The 15,602-nt window shown below is 40.0% G+C and overlaps 1 protein-coding gene across 3 annotated transcripts in view; it reads left to right on the top strand.

Annotated features, from left to right (window-relative positions):
- Nucleotides 1-15,602, top strand: part of LOC133564383 (inactive dipeptidyl peptidase 10-like) — a 146,178-nt gene that overhangs the window by 32,178 nt on the left and 98,398 nt on the right. For all 3 annotated transcript variants that reach the window (XR_009809276.1, XM_061918639.1, XM_061918638.1), the window contains exons 3-6: nt 1,263-1,374; nt 1,788-1,883; nt 4,729-4,823; nt 4,954-5,028. Coding sequence is in view for 2 of the 3 variants with exons in the window: in XM_061918639.1 (XP_061774623.1) it covers nt 1,263-1,374; nt 1,788-1,883; nt 4,729-4,823; nt 4,954-5,028 (378 nt within the window). In the remaining variant the exon portion in view is untranslated. The remainder of the gene's footprint in view (nt 1-1,262; nt 1,375-1,787; nt 1,884-4,728; nt 4,824-4,953; nt 5,029-15,602) is intronic.

The following is a 15,602-nucleotide window of genomic DNA, read 5'->3' as shown; positions in this document are numbered from 1 at the left end:
AAACCAGAGGGGCATGGTGACAATATTGCATATTGCAATATTGCTTTCTTCCAAACTTACTCCAAATGACCGTTTGGAATTAGAGACTTTAGTGAGGTATTTTGCCAAAGCAAATATATGATAGAAGTTCAAACGAAGAACTTTTTGTGAGTCCACTATATATATTCAGTTGTAGTCCAAAGTTGTCGTCAGTAAGTTCCTTATCTTTCTCTATCCTCTTGTTGTGGAGCAGGCTGGCTTCTCAATTAACGCTAAAACCCTCCATTGTTGCCATTTCTAGTTCCAGTTATAGTTGTAACTTATATCGCCCATCTGTCAATTGACTCGACATGGAAACACTAAAAACTGAAACATGGCAGTCGAAAGGGGCTTGGTCTGGCAAGTAAATAAAAACGCCAAAAAAAACGTGCATTCTGAAGAGACCAACAGAAAGCAGAATGAAGATGTTCTGTAAAACATAATCTGTTAAATTCACAAGAACGTTTTGTATATGTAAAAAAAACAAAAAAAACAACATATGACCCCTCGGAGTGTTACTTGGAACCTTCAACTCAAAAAAGTACAACAGTTGCAGAACAAGAACACTGGAAAACAAATACTGTATGTATATTTTACTCGTTTAAAGGCTTAATATCACACAGACTTAAACTTAGAAACTAGATAGCAGTAAAATTACATATTCAGATCTTATTTCAAAACATTATTTCAGCTCATCCCATACAGCTCTGTCATCCACAAGTTGCAGACATTCTTTGTTTATTCTACGCTTGAAAAGTGTTTATCTTTTTAAACATTAATTCATGTCCGAAAAAATTTACCCCAGCATATTTAAGAAGATTTGAGAACTGCTGAGAGCGATCCATAGCGCTAATTTGTGCTGGTAAATATCAATATCTCTGTCATGTAAATGCTACCTATTTGGTAGGTCATAATACATATGTTCTTAATTGTCTTACCATGGATAAATAATTGTTAAATAACTGTATAAATGCATGTAAACTATGAATTAAATGTTCATATACTAATTTACCCAGAAGTATTAGTACTGTAAACAGGAATGGAAATAAGTCTAAGATATGCGGGAATATATTTATTGATTTTGTGATTTATGCCTGGTTTCGAAAAATCCATTGAATGTTTTTAATCATCAGTGGAATATATCTCTCCAAGTTTTCTATTGTTTATTTTTTTGTCCAATATGACTTGCGTAAAATGCAAATGGTATCTTGAGGAATATTTAATCAGTTTCTTCTGCTTTGCAGGACATGGGGCAAAGAGGACCAGACAGGAACTGGAAAGGGATTGGTATTGCCTTGCTCGTTATTATGTTGGTGCTTTCGCTCATTGGACTGTCAATTGTTCTGCTATCAAAAGGTGAGACTTCCGGCAAGTGTGCTCAAATAACATGTGGTTAGAATCGTTGCGAGAACTGGACACAGAAATAAAACAAAGGATTTGTTGTGGAGATTAACAACAATTGAGACAAGTCACTGATAAGTTTAAGAATACATGTAAACTACTCAGACAATACTAACACTAATACTGTACTAATGCTAATACTTACTACCAATACAAAGTAAACATTTCTGGTTAATGTACATTTCAGGTTAAACCTAAAATGTCAGCAGAAAGCCAATAACCCAAAATTGTTAGGAGTAGTTGTGTGTGTGTGTGTGTGTGTGTGTGTGTGTGTGTGTGTGTGTGTGTGTGTGTGTGTGTGTGTGTGTGTGTGTGTGTGTGTGTGTAATATAAAAGTATATATGAATGGTTTTATTTTATTTGTGTAGATAACCACAATCAATTTTCTGGCTCCCACTTGACCTTGGATGACATCTTCCATCGGAACTTCCAAATACATGATCCTGATGCTAAGTGGCTCAATGGTAAGTATTAAAAAAAAAAAAAATACAAAAAAAAAAAGCTTGAAATACTAGTTACAGTAAACCAACATCTATAGCTGTTGATTTGGTTCCTGGCCTGGCCGTAGTAAATTAATTTCCCTGAAGTAGGAATGATTCATTATAAATCAAATATTTTCATAGCCTTAAAAACATGTGATATATGTAATATGAACCAACATACAGCAGTAATTCTGCCAGAGGCTGTTCCAGTCAGTAGCCATGATACTGAACAGTGTGCTCTGATTGGTTTGATCTCACATCGTGGTCGATAATACTTACCGGTAGTATTAATATGTTCAGTTCCTTTGACCATTCTTGTGCTTAAAAATGTCTAAAGATCCCTAAAAAAAACAAAAGTTGGCACATTGTCCTTCCTCAGTGTAGCGATGTGCTAAATATTGTTTGGCAACTGATACGTAACTACGTGTGTTCTTTAAAGTAGCCTATTAGTCTTTTATGGCTGTGCATACAGAACTACAAAATGCCGCAAACGAGGTCCGCTTGTACTGTGCCGAAGACTAGGGCTTAGCTTGAAATAACAAGAGTACAATGTAATTTTAGGATTAGACTTCAACTTAGACTTAGACAAACTTTAGTGATCCACAAGGGAAATTGTTCCACGCAGTAGCTAAGTAACAAAGGATGGAAAGTGTAAGGATGAATAGGATAATGCAGGTATAAAGTAGAATAAAAATGTATCGTAGTAGCAATATAAAATATAACATATATGTAATATTTACATATTATTTATACAGTACATGATATAGACTGATATACTACATTATTATCCATCCATCCATTTTCTATTATATAATAGTTTTATATAATATATATAATAAATAACAATTACCATGTACAATATTACAGTATATGTAACAGCTGCAACATAAAATAGAGAGTAGATCCAGAAGAAAATATACATTATAAACAAAGAGAGGTAGCTAACATAGAAGCGGTCAGATATCATCTATTGCTGTATGGCGAGTGATTATACAGCTGGATAGAATGCGGAATGATGGAGTTCTTGTATGGAACACTGTGGGAACGAAGCTGAAGGAGCCTGTTGTCCCTCAATTCTGGGGGAATGGGTGGGCAGGATTGTCCATGATGGCGAGCATTTTGTCCAGTGTCCTCCTGTCCCTCACTGACACAAATGCCTCCAACTGTGTGCCAATAGTTTGGCTGGCTCTCCGGATCAGTTTGTCAATCCGGTTTAAGTCCCTTTTGCTGGTGCTGCTCCCCCAACAAACAACTGCAAAGTACAGGGCACTGGCCAGAACAGACTGATACCAGATCTCCAACAGCTTGCCGCACACATTAAAGGACATAAGCTTCCTCAGGTAAAGGAGTCTGCTCATGCCCTTCTTGTAAACAACTTTGCTGTTGCCCTTTCCAGTCCAGTCTGTTCAAGTGGACTTCCAGGTACTTGTACCGCCCCACTTGTGCCACCTGCCAACCTTGGATCTTGATGGGCTCCACAGGGATGACACACATAAACACATAAAAGGGAACACGCAAGAAGCAAAGAAACAATTTATCAGAAATACCCACAGAATGCACTTGGCAAGACACGTGTGAAAAGGAGCGTGATGAATAGGGGAGATATGGATGAAGTGATAGAGGGGTATGAGTTCTTCTCCTTGGGCCTATTAAGCATTAAGCTTGTGTGCACACTAAAACCCGCCATATGCACCTTTTCATAGCCAAGTTGAGATGTATTAAGAGTGAAATGTGAAGTGCCTCACGCCAACTTCATGCCTTACCTACGCACTTTTCTACATGCAGTGAGTAATGCGCAACATTTCCTGCATTACATTTAATGACCTAATGGTTTGGATGATTTGTACTTGAGAGTAGGTTAAAACAGTGAGGTGGTCGTTGGGGTTTTGCCAACATTTGATTTCTACAATGTAAAAAACATCAAGGCAAGGACACAAACTTCACTTTTTCTTCAATGCATTTAATGCTTCATGTATATGTTAACATTTGTAAGTACTTCTATTAAGTTATCTAGGCAATCTCCTTTTGCGCTCACAATGTGTTCCTGTGACTCGACCGCCAACTTGGCCAGACGGGCAAACAGTTGCAGCAACCAATGATTGCGGTACATTAATGGCCCGACTTAGCGCTCCTAAGTTGTAATAATACATTGAGTAATCAAACAAGAGTCAAAGTCTTTCACATCCTTTTTGATATGCGGGCGTGTTTAAATCAACACATTTTGTTGTAAGTTGCACAAACTCTATTTATACTGGGGGTAATTAGAGTCAGCTACCTCTTCGAAAAATGTTTGTGCCATTGCAGCAACTGTCTTTTCAAACAGGATGCAGCACTATTTTATCTTCGGTAAACTTGTCTGTTTTGACCACATCAATCTTCTTTGTCATCTTTTTCCTCATTTCTTATTGTTTCTGAGTACGGTTCTCTGACTCCACAGCATTGACAGACTTCCAATCTCAACCCTCCTTTGTTTTCTCAAAACATGATTGGGCAGAGTGTGATCTCAGGCACATGGCTAATTTCAATATCATGTGTATATTTACAAGGGAGTGTGATCTGCGAAAAAGAAATGTGCTAGGATTAGTGCGTCCACACAATTTATCACATCTGTACGTTTTCTCGAGTATTTTGTTTTCTGTATGTGACCTTGTGCAAATGTTCAGTAGGAAATCTACACACTTCTTAAATGATGACGGCCCTGGTTCTCAGGGTTTGTAGTGTGTGTGCCATGAAGAAAAGCGGATTTTATCGTAGGGTTTTTTTAAATTTGATATACAACGTATTAACGGATGGTTTTTATTTGGGTAAAATCAATGTCTTGTTGCAGAAAAAGACGTTGTCTTTCTCAACTGGGATGGAAATTTATTGAAAGCCAACACAGAGAACAACAAGACAGAACTCTTGCTGCGAAACACAACTTTTGTGAGTACAGAATAATAAATATTTTTTGTCACTTGAAGTAAATCAAGGAAACACCTTGACAGAATTTTAAGTAACTTTAACAGCTTCGGATACTATGTTGAAAAACTTTCATATCTTCTGTTCCCCAAAGTTCACCTTCAAAGCCTCAAAGTTTGCAGTATCTCCTGATCTGAACTTGGTTCTTCTGGGATATGATGTCAGCCAGGTGAGATGTTCTCAGTAGTTTAACTGCATACAGATTGAGGTGTGATACCAGAGCTTTAGCAGGTGTGACTAACATGATAATATCACTCATTTAAGTACTTTCAATCAACAGTGATCTAATGGCAGGTAATTTATTTGCATTCTGCATTATTTCTCTGAGGTAGGGTCCTCAAAGGTATTGATACTTTTATACAAAGTTGATAATAACGTGCGAAAAATAAATTGATTTTTTCAGTAGTCTTTATGACCCCATTCTGTACAACACAATTTTCTTGTCGAGCAAAGTCAATTATTGGTGTGTGAGCACGGAATCAACACCAAAGAAGAAAGCACGCTGTCTAAAAAAAACTAAATCCAATGTTTTTATTTATTTACTTATTCGTGAAAGTCTGTCACGAATGCGAATTTGGTGCTTCCGGTTCGCCCTCGCTCATAAACAAGTGATATTGCAAGTGAGTCAGTGTTGCATAACTGTAGGTGTGGCGTAATTCCGCTTCGCAAAACACATTATAAACACCTGATTTTCCAGTAAATAAGACCTAATCAGTCAATCAATCAATCAGTCAATCAATCAAAGTTTATTCGTAGACCTTGATCACAAGTGCCTCAACTGCTTCACAAACCACAACGACATCCCCCGATCTGAACCCACTTCCAAGCAAGGAAAAAATCAAAATGCCCGAGATGGGATGAAGAAGAAACCAATGACTGGATGCAGCTAGAAAATCCTGACCTGAATTATGATGTTATTACCGTATTTTTCAGAGTATAAGTCACAGCTATCGAAAATACATAATAAAGAAGGAAAAAAACATACATAAGTCGCATTGGACTATAAGTCGCATTTTTGGGGGAAATTTATTTGATAAAACCTAACACCAAGAAAAGACATTTGAAAGGCAATTTAAAATAAATAAAGAATAGTGAACAACAGGCTGAATAAGTGTACATTATATGACACATAAATAACCAACTGAGAAGGTGCCTGATATGTTAATGTAACATATTATGGTATGAGTCATTCAAATAACTATAACATATAGAACATGCTATACGTTTACCCAACAATCTGTCACTCCTAATTGCTAAATCCGATGAAATCTTATACGTCTAGTCTCTTACGTGAATGAGCTAAATAATATTATTTGATATTTCACGGTAATGTGTTAATCATTTCACACATAAGTCGCTCCTGAGTATAAGTCGCACCCCCGGCCAAACTATGAAAAAAAACTGCGACTTATAGTCCGAAAAATACGGTATTCTCTTTTGTATTCATACGAAATCTTCAAAGTTTGGCTAGGTTAAAACAAATACATCAGTTCAATTTCATTTAGACACTCTTGACTCTCCTGTGTCCATTTTTCAATTGTACAGAAAATATGAAATCGGAAAAACAATTTGTTATCCGTTTTTTTCATTTTAGGTTTGGAAAAAAATACTGAATAACCGAGTTTTCGTTTCCATTTTTTAGTTTTGGTTTTATATTGAAAAATAATAAGGAATGATACACCAATTTCCAGGAATTGACCATTTTGGGCCATGTATGCAAGTTTGCCTCCATACCACGCATCTCATTTGGAAAGAACACAACTTTTATGCAAAGTGATCGAAATAACTCAAACTTCGAGGAATCATTGTACACCCGCTGAACATAAAGGTCAGCAAATTTCTTGAAATTTCTGAACTTTGTACGATTTAATAACATGTTTATGGATTCAGTTTTTTTTTTTTTTTTTGGGGGGGGGGGGTCGCCCTGTAGTTGAAATCATTCACCGCTCTAAACATTGTAAAACATAATGCTTAACCTAACTAAAACACCAGAGGCCTTTGTATTGTAAAATAATGTTTATTTGGAACGCTAAAAATAAATATTGGCAAACTTTGTAACTGCCATTTTTCAGATTTTTCATTGAATTCCAATGCCATTGTGTCCGATGTTCCAAAGTTTCCTTGTAGAAAGTGCAGTGTACTTTACACTTAACAAAAGCAATCAGACTGTTGGTGTTTTGGAATTTTTTTTCTGTTCAATGAAGTACAGTTCAGAGGGAACTAACTGTCTTTTTAAGTCTTTATTTCAGTACTTAAATTACTAACACTTAGTACTTAGATTAAAAAGGAGAAATGTATTATACTGCAAGGGAAGGAAAGTAGAAAAAGCAAGACGGAGCGAGTTAGAGAACTCTTCTAGAACTTTATAGCTTTTTGAGAATGAAGGTGGGAGGTGGAGGGATTATTGTGGAACGTCCCATCCCTGAGAGGGGGGAGAAGAGGGAAGAAGATAGACAAAACACACTTCTGAATGTGATATTAGCTAACACCAGGAATGTTTTGGTTAAGCATTGTATAAGGTAGTTAACGACATCAATCATAATAGTGTGTAAGCTTTAGACCAAAATCCAAAGACAAATACATACATAGATATACATTATAGATTACCCAACAGTTCAGCAGGGGGTTTGGAGATATCTACAGCAAGCCGTAAGAATGTGTTAAAGGGTTATAAAAGTGTCTTATCATAGGACAGAACCCAGGCACTGGCAGCTAAGGAGAAGAACCCACTAACAGGCATTTAGGCTAAAATTGTGGCTTAAACAAGAGATAAGTAGAATATTAAAGGCCTACTGAAACCCACTACTACCAACCACGCAGTCGGATAGTTTATATATCAATGATGAAATCTTAACATTGCAACAAATGCCAATACGGCCTTTTTAGTTTACTAAATTGCAATTTGAAATTTCGAGCGAAGTATCCTGTTGAAAACGTCGGTATGATGACGCGTATGACGACGCATGCGCGTGATGTCTCGGAATGTAGCGGACATTTTTTTCCAGCCCGATCCAAGCTGTAAGTAGTCTGCTTTAATCGCATAATTACACAGTATTCTGGACATCTGTGTTGCTGAATCGTTTGCAATTTGTTCAATTAATAATCGAGAAGTCAAAGTAGAAAGATGTAGGTGGGAAGCGGTGTATTGCATCTGCCTTTAGCAACACAAACACAGCCGGTGTTTCATTGTTTACATTCCCGAAGGTGAAGCTTTACCATGGAACAGAGCAGTCAAGCGAACATGGTTCCCGACCACATGTCAACCGGCAGGTTTTGGTGAGAAAATTGTGGTAATAAGTCGGCTCTTACCGTAGACATGAGCGGAGCTTGCGTCCTCCTGCAGCTGCGGACACTCTTACCTCCTCCCACCGGAGACACTGGCAGTCACCACACCCGTGGCCACATCCCTCCGACTTTCAGGTACCATATAATCTCACTAAAACACTAGTAACACAATAAGCAGACAAGGGATTTTCCAGAATTATCCTAATAAATGTATCTAATAACATCTGAATCGCTCTCACTGCCCTCGCCTTATATATTTTTTTTAGTCCTTCAGTCTCACTATCCTCATACACAAATCTTTAATCCTCTCTCAAATTAATGGGGAAATCGTCGCTTTCTCGTTCCGAATCGCTCTTGCTGCTGGTGGCCATGAATTTATACAATGTGAGGATGTGAGGAGCTCCACAACCCGTGATGTCATGCTCACATCGTCTGCTACTTCCGCTACAGGCAAGGCTTTTTTATTAGCGACCAAAAGTTGCAAACTTTATCGTCGATGTTCTCTACTAAATCCTTTCAGCAAAAATATGGCAATATCGCGAAATGATCAAGTATGACACATAGAATGGACCTGCTATCCACGTTTAAATAAGAAAATCTCATTTCAGTGGGCCTTTAATGATGGAGGAAAGCACATTAATATATATTATCTGAAAGGAACAGTTAGCAACTCTGCTAAAGCTAAATGGTTAACTTTCACAGTGTTTTCAGCTATCACAACCGTGCAAACAGGGACAACATCGACAGTACTGACCTAAGTTGTAAATACAAGGACTGCAGACAGAGCAATTGTCTCAAAAAAAGAAGGTGGTTATTGATTGTTTATTTATTGTTTGTCTTGTATTTTAACTGAACCCAAAATAGTATCCACATGTTATTTTGTCATTATCTCATGTTTGATGACAATAAAGTTTTCAATTCTATTGTATTCTATTATATTATATTCTTCATCCTGTAATAGGGTAATAGGGGTTTCAGGTCGTTCAACTTCAGACTCCCTCACCCCGGCGACCTGAATTGGAGTAATCAGTTCCCCGCTTGTATCCAAGCAGCGTTTATCCACTATTTGTGCCCCCTGATCCATAGTCAGGATGAAACTTTCTCTCCAGCCTCTGAAGCTGTGCTGTGATTCTTAGGATGCTGAATTAACAGAGTCTGATGGTCATTAACATTGGAATACAACAATATTACAATACAAAAGATTGCTGAGCAAGCAGGTCTGTAAAAGGAAATAATCTGAAATGGGATATAATCAACAGCAAAATTAAATCAAACCATACATTAAACTAACACCATAAACAAAAATGTATAAATATTAATGCACAAATATATCTGCCAATGTCAACAATATAAAACAGGGGTCGGCAACCCACGGCTCCGGAGCTGCATGCAGCTCTTTGGCCACTCTGATGTGGCTCAGCTGCATAATCGCCACCCCCCCTGATTGTTTCGAGGACTTTCCAGATTTTGGTGCCTCTCCCGGAAATCACCCGGGATTAACATCCTCCGATTTTCACTAGGACTACAATATTGAGGCGTGCCGTGATGGCTTTACTTTTAACGTCCTCTACACAATGTCATCGCCCGCCTTTACATCATGCTATCTGCGTGCCATCTTGCTGCTTCTAATGTCTCACGTACGAGACTGCAAGGCATATAGTCAACAGCCTTACAGGTTACACTGAAGGTTGTGATATAAACAACTTTAACACTCTTACTAATATGCGCCACACTGTGAACCTACACCAAACAAGAATGACAAACACATTTCGGGAGAACATCCACACAGTAACACAACATAAACGCAACATAACAATTACCCAGAATTCCTTGCATCCATGACTCTTCCAGGCTATTTATACACCCCCACACCCCCAAGCCCGCCCACCTTAACCTACGCATGGAGGGAGGGGGGGGGCGGGGTTTGGTACTAGCGGGGTATATAAATAGCCTGAAAGAGTCATGGATGCAAGGTGTTCTGGGTAATTTTGATGTTGCGTTTATGTTGTGTTACTGTGAGGATGTTCTCCCGAAATGTGTTAGTCATTCTTGTTTGGTGTGGGTTCACAGTGTGGCGCATATTAGTAAGAGTGTTAAAGTTGTTTATATCACAACCTTCAGTGTAACCTGTATTGCTGTTGACTATATGCCTTGCAGTCGTGTACGTGAATCAATGGAAGCCACCTACAACATGTTACTGGGCTGGCAAGCTGTTTGTACAAGTTTTAGAAGTCGTCAAAGGCAATGACTTCTTAGCCCGTCATTATTATTGATGTCTGAGCGACCATCAGCAGATGTTGGCGAGAATGGTTGCTGCTCCCATTATCTTCTTTAATTTGTGAAGCGGATCAAAATGGCTCTTTGAGTGGTAAAGGTTGCCGACCCTTGATATAAAAAATTAAACACATAAATTACAGGGGGCAGCATATATGCATGTGTGTTGCTTTGGTAACTGCAACACAACATCTGCATAAATCATTGATTAGGGATGGGTATTGATTTGATTTTTTCCGATTCCGATTTCTTTTGATTCTGCTTAATGATTTGGTTCCTCATTGATGTTCCTGTCGATTCTAATTTGGAAAGTAAGAGAACAAATTGCGGGCTTCACGGTGGCAGAGGGGTTAGTGCGTCTGCCTCCTAATACAAAGTTCCTGCAGTCCTGGGTTCAAATCCAGGCTCGGGATCTTTCTGTGTGGAGTTTGCATGTTCTCCCCGTGACTGCGTGGGTTCCCTCCGGGTACTCCGACTTCCTCCCACTTCCAAATACATGCACCTGGGGATAGGTTGATTGGCAACACTAAATTGGCCCTAGTTTGTGAATGTGAATGTTGTCTGTCTATCTGTGTTGGCCCTGCGATGAGGTGGCGACTTGTCCAGGGTGTACCCCGCCTTCCTCCCGATTGTAGCTGAGATAGGCACCAGCGACCCCGTAAAGGACAAGCGGTAGAAAATGGATGGATGGAGAACAAATGCATCAATTTTCTTTAATTTGGAGGTAACATGAACTTATGAAGCCGACAGTGAGGTCTTAAAAGGCACATACATTGATTAAAAAAAACTTAAAAAAATAAATATAAGAAATAAATATTCTTCTATAGAATTTAACTAAATAAAACATGTGGAAATCACGCAAGAATGTAAAATTGAGTAACATTTCTCAAACGTTTAAGAATCTTTTGTCTTCTCCCCAGAACATATACCGTATTTTTCGGACTATAAGGTGCACTTAAAATCCTTTTTTTTTCTTTCTCAAAACTCGACAGTGGGCCTTATAACCCGGTGCACCTAATGTAAGGAATATGTTTGGTTGAGCTTACCCACATCAAAGGTATTTTAATTGGTTCATGCTGTAATGTTAAGTGTGACCAGTAGATGGCAGTCAAACATAATAAATAAGTGTATGTTGGCACTATGATGGCAATATGTCTCAAGTAAACACCAACATTTTAAATGTTCCATTGAAAATATAGAACATTACAGTACATATGGCATTCAAAAATCTATCAACATGTTTTAGTTGGACTATGGTAAACTATAAAGCCGCACCGCTTGAAGATTTATTGGCAAAGTATTATTATGGTATGTATTTAAGGTAAGACATACAGTATTATCTGGTGTTTTGTTTCGAAATATTATGCAAAAGCAACTTTTCTTACCTTCTGGTACCTGCTGATCTGTATCTGGGATCTTCATAAATCCTGAAAAATTGTGCCGCAGTCGATAAACTTCTTTTTCTCTATCTTCTTGTTATGTGACATCCATCCTCTGCTCTTGCCATTTCTAATATAAAGTAGTGTAAAGTTCTTACTTATATCTGTCAGTAAACTCACAATGAAAGCGCTAAAAGTTTACATTAGCGTTACATTGAGTTTACATTATTTACCTAAGAAACTTCAGTTATTAGAGTTCCGGTCGGACGGTTTTTCACGGGACACATTTCCAGTGTTGTTGTTTCCAGATGAGGAGATGATGCTCCGTTATTGATTTAAGTAAAGTCTGAATGTCATTAAAACAGTTAGCTCCCTCTTTTGACACTTCTTCCACTCTCATCCTTGCACGGGACACCGCTACAACAAAGATGACGGGGAGAAGATGCTGTCGAGGGGGAGGCTCGTAGTAAATAAGACCCCCCACAAAATGGTGCACCCGTAAGCGACTGTCAGAAAGCAGCTTGAAGATGATCTGTAAAACATCATCTATGCAACATTCTGACCAAAGAACCACCATTACTTGTTATGTAAGTGTTTTCAATTTAAAAAAATATTGATAATATTCTAAATCCTTTAATGCGCCCTATTATCTGGTGCGCCTAATATATGAAAAAAGATTGAAAAAAAATAGACCATTCATCAGCAGTGCGCCATATGGTCCGAAAAATACAGTACTGGTGAAACTCAAAATACTAAAATGGTTTGATTTAAAAGGTGAAACTATTATATACATAACATGCAACTCAAGATATTGTATGCCTTTTTTTTTTAGATAATTTTGATGAGTATCGGTTTATGAAAACCTTAAATTGAAAATCTCCAAAATGGGGGACCTTCAAAAACTGTAAGCTATAATCATCAAAATTATAATAAACAAAGGCTTGACATCTCTCACTTTGCACGTAATAAGTTGATAAATCATATTAGTTTCACATTAGAATTTAAATAGCTAATAATAATGGATTTCAACACCATATTCAAAGTTTATGCGTTTTAGTTAAGTGAAGTGAATTATATTTATATAATACTTTTATTATGTGACTCAAAGCGCTTTTAACATAGTGAAACCCAATATCTAAGTTACATTTAAACCAATGTGGGTGGCACTGGGAGCAGGTGGGTAAAGTGTGTTGCCCAAGGACACAACGGGAGTGAGTAGGTTGGCGGAAGCGGGGATCGAACCTGGAACCCTCAAGTTGCTGGCACGACCACTCTACCAACCAAGCTATACTGCCCCATATGATGGAAATTACAAAGTGAAAATGTGGTTGCAGGACCCATGCTACTTTTCTCAGACTAAAATTGAACATTCATCTCTTCAAAACCACGAGCATCTACTTACTGTGACACATTTTTTCAAGCTTCTGACCACAATTTATTCACTGCTTGTCTGTTTTGTGTGTACGCTTCCCTGCCGTGGTGAAATATAAGCTTGCAGCAGACATAAACTGGAGCGAGCACTTCCTGCCTTCCTCGGATCCAGTCAGATTATGTCTCTCGTCTTGCATATCTAAATGTTCATGCATTCATTTCATTCGAAGGAATAACATGATACGCGCTGTATCGTATTCACGGCATATGACGTGCTAGCGGTGGTTAAGATCGGCTTGGTTCATAAACACGACTTTCATTCATAGTTATTGCTGGTATGGCCTCCTCTTGATGAAACAACAATCTTACAAATATTACAAATAGCGCGGTTTTGTTGCAATATTTTCTTGTAAATTTTAGACCGTATGTTCTGCCCAGTTTGCTGTTTGACGACACTAAGCACGTTGCTTAATGACGTCATTCCCACGGACTGGCGTTGTTAAGGAAATCGCATGAAAAATTGTCAAGCAGTTCTGAGGAATTGCTAGCTTTCGATTCCCATCCCTAATATTGATACAAACAATATTCAATCCATCCATCCATCTTCTTCTGCTTATCTGAGGTTGGGTCGTGGGGGCAGCAGCCTAAGCAGGGAAGCCCAGAAGCTCCTCTCCCCAGCCACTTCGTCCAGCTCTTCCCGAGGAATCCCGAGGCGTTCCCAGGCCAGCCAGGAGACATAGTCTTCCCAACGTGTCCTGGGTCTTCCCCGTGGCCTCCTACCGGTTGGACGTGCCCGAAACACCTCCCTAGGGAGGCGTTCGGGTGGCATCCTGACCAGATACCCAAACTACCTCATCTGGCTCCTCTCGATGTGGAGGAGCAGCAGCTTTACTTTGAGCCCCTCCCTGATGACAGAGCTTCTCACCCTATCTCTAAGGGAGAGCCCCGCCACCCGACGGAGGAAACTAATTTCGGCCGCTTGTACCCATGGTCTTGTCCTTTCGGTCATAACCCAAAGCTCATCATCATTGGTGAGGATGGGGATGTAGATCGACTGGTAAATAGAGAGCTTTGCCTTTCGGCTCAGCTCCTTCTTTACCACAATGGATCAATACAGCGTCTGCATTACTGAAGACGCTGCATCGATCAACCTGTCGATCTCACAATCCACTCTTCCTTCACTCGTGAACAAGACTCCGAGGTACTTGAACTCCTCCACTTGGGGCAGGGTCTCCTCCCCAACCCGGGGATGGCACTCTTTTCCGGGCGAGAACCATGGACTCGGACTTGGAGGTGCTGATTCTCATCCCAGTCGCTTCACACTCGGCTGCGAACAGATCCAGTGAGAGATGAAGATTCTGGCCGGATGAAGCCATCACAACCACATCATCCGCAAAAATCAGAGACCTAATTCTGCAGCCACAAAACCGGATCCCCTCAACGCCTTGACTGCGCCTAGAAAGTCTGTCCATAAAAGTTATGAACAGAATCGGTGACAAAGGACAGCTTTGGCGGAGTCCAACCCTCACTGGAAACGGGTCAGACCTAATGCCTGCAATGCGGACCAAGCTCTGACACTGATCGTACAGGGAGCGGACTGCCACAATCAGACAGTCCGATACCCCATACTCTCTGAACACTCCCCACAGGACTTCTCGAGGGACACGGTCGAATGCCTTCTCCATGTCCACAAAGCACATGGGCAAACTCCCAAGCACCCTCAAGGACCCTGCTAAGAGTATAGAGCTGGTCCACAGTTCCACGACTAGGACGAAAACCATAATGTTCTCCTCTCCAGTACACCTGAATAGACCTTACTGGAAAGGCTAAGGAGTGTGATCCCACGATACTTGGAACACAACCTCCGGTTCCCCTTCTTAAAGAGAGGAACCACCACCCCGGTCTGCCAATCCAGAGGCACTGCCCCCGATGTCCACGCGATGCTGCAGAGTCTTGTCAACCAAGACAGCCCCACAGTATCCAGAGCCTTAAGGAACTCCGGGCGGGTCTCATCTACCCCTTGCCGCCGAGGAGCTTTTTAACTACCTCAGCAACCTCAGCCCAAGAAGTAGGAGAGCCCACCACAGATTCCCCAGGCACTGCTTCCTCATAGGAAGACGTGTTGGTGGGATAGAGGAGGTCTTCGAAGTATTCCCTCCACCGATCCACAACGTCCGCAGTCGAAGTCAGCAGAACACCATCCCCACCATACACGGTGTGGACAGTGCACTGCTTCCCCTTCCTGAGGCGGAAGATGGTGGTCTAGAATCCCTTCAAAGACGTCCGTAAGTCGTTTTCCATGGCTTCCCCGTACTCCTCCCATGTCCGAGTTTTTGCCTCCGCAACCTCTGAAGCCGCACACCGTTTGGCCTGTCGGTACCTGTCCGCTGCCTCTGGAGTCGTATGAGCCAAAAGAACCCGATAGGACTCTTTC

Source organism: Nerophis ophidion, linkage group LG13 (assembly GCF_033978795.1).
Source record: "Nerophis ophidion isolate RoL-2023_Sa linkage group LG13, RoL_Noph_v1.0, whole genome shotgun sequence".
NCBI lineage: Eukaryota > Metazoa > Chordata > Actinopteri > Syngnathiformes > Syngnathidae > Nerophis > Nerophis ophidion.
The sequence above is the reverse complement of the archived record's forward strand: the minus strand, read 5'-3'. Positions and strand labels throughout refer to the sequence as shown.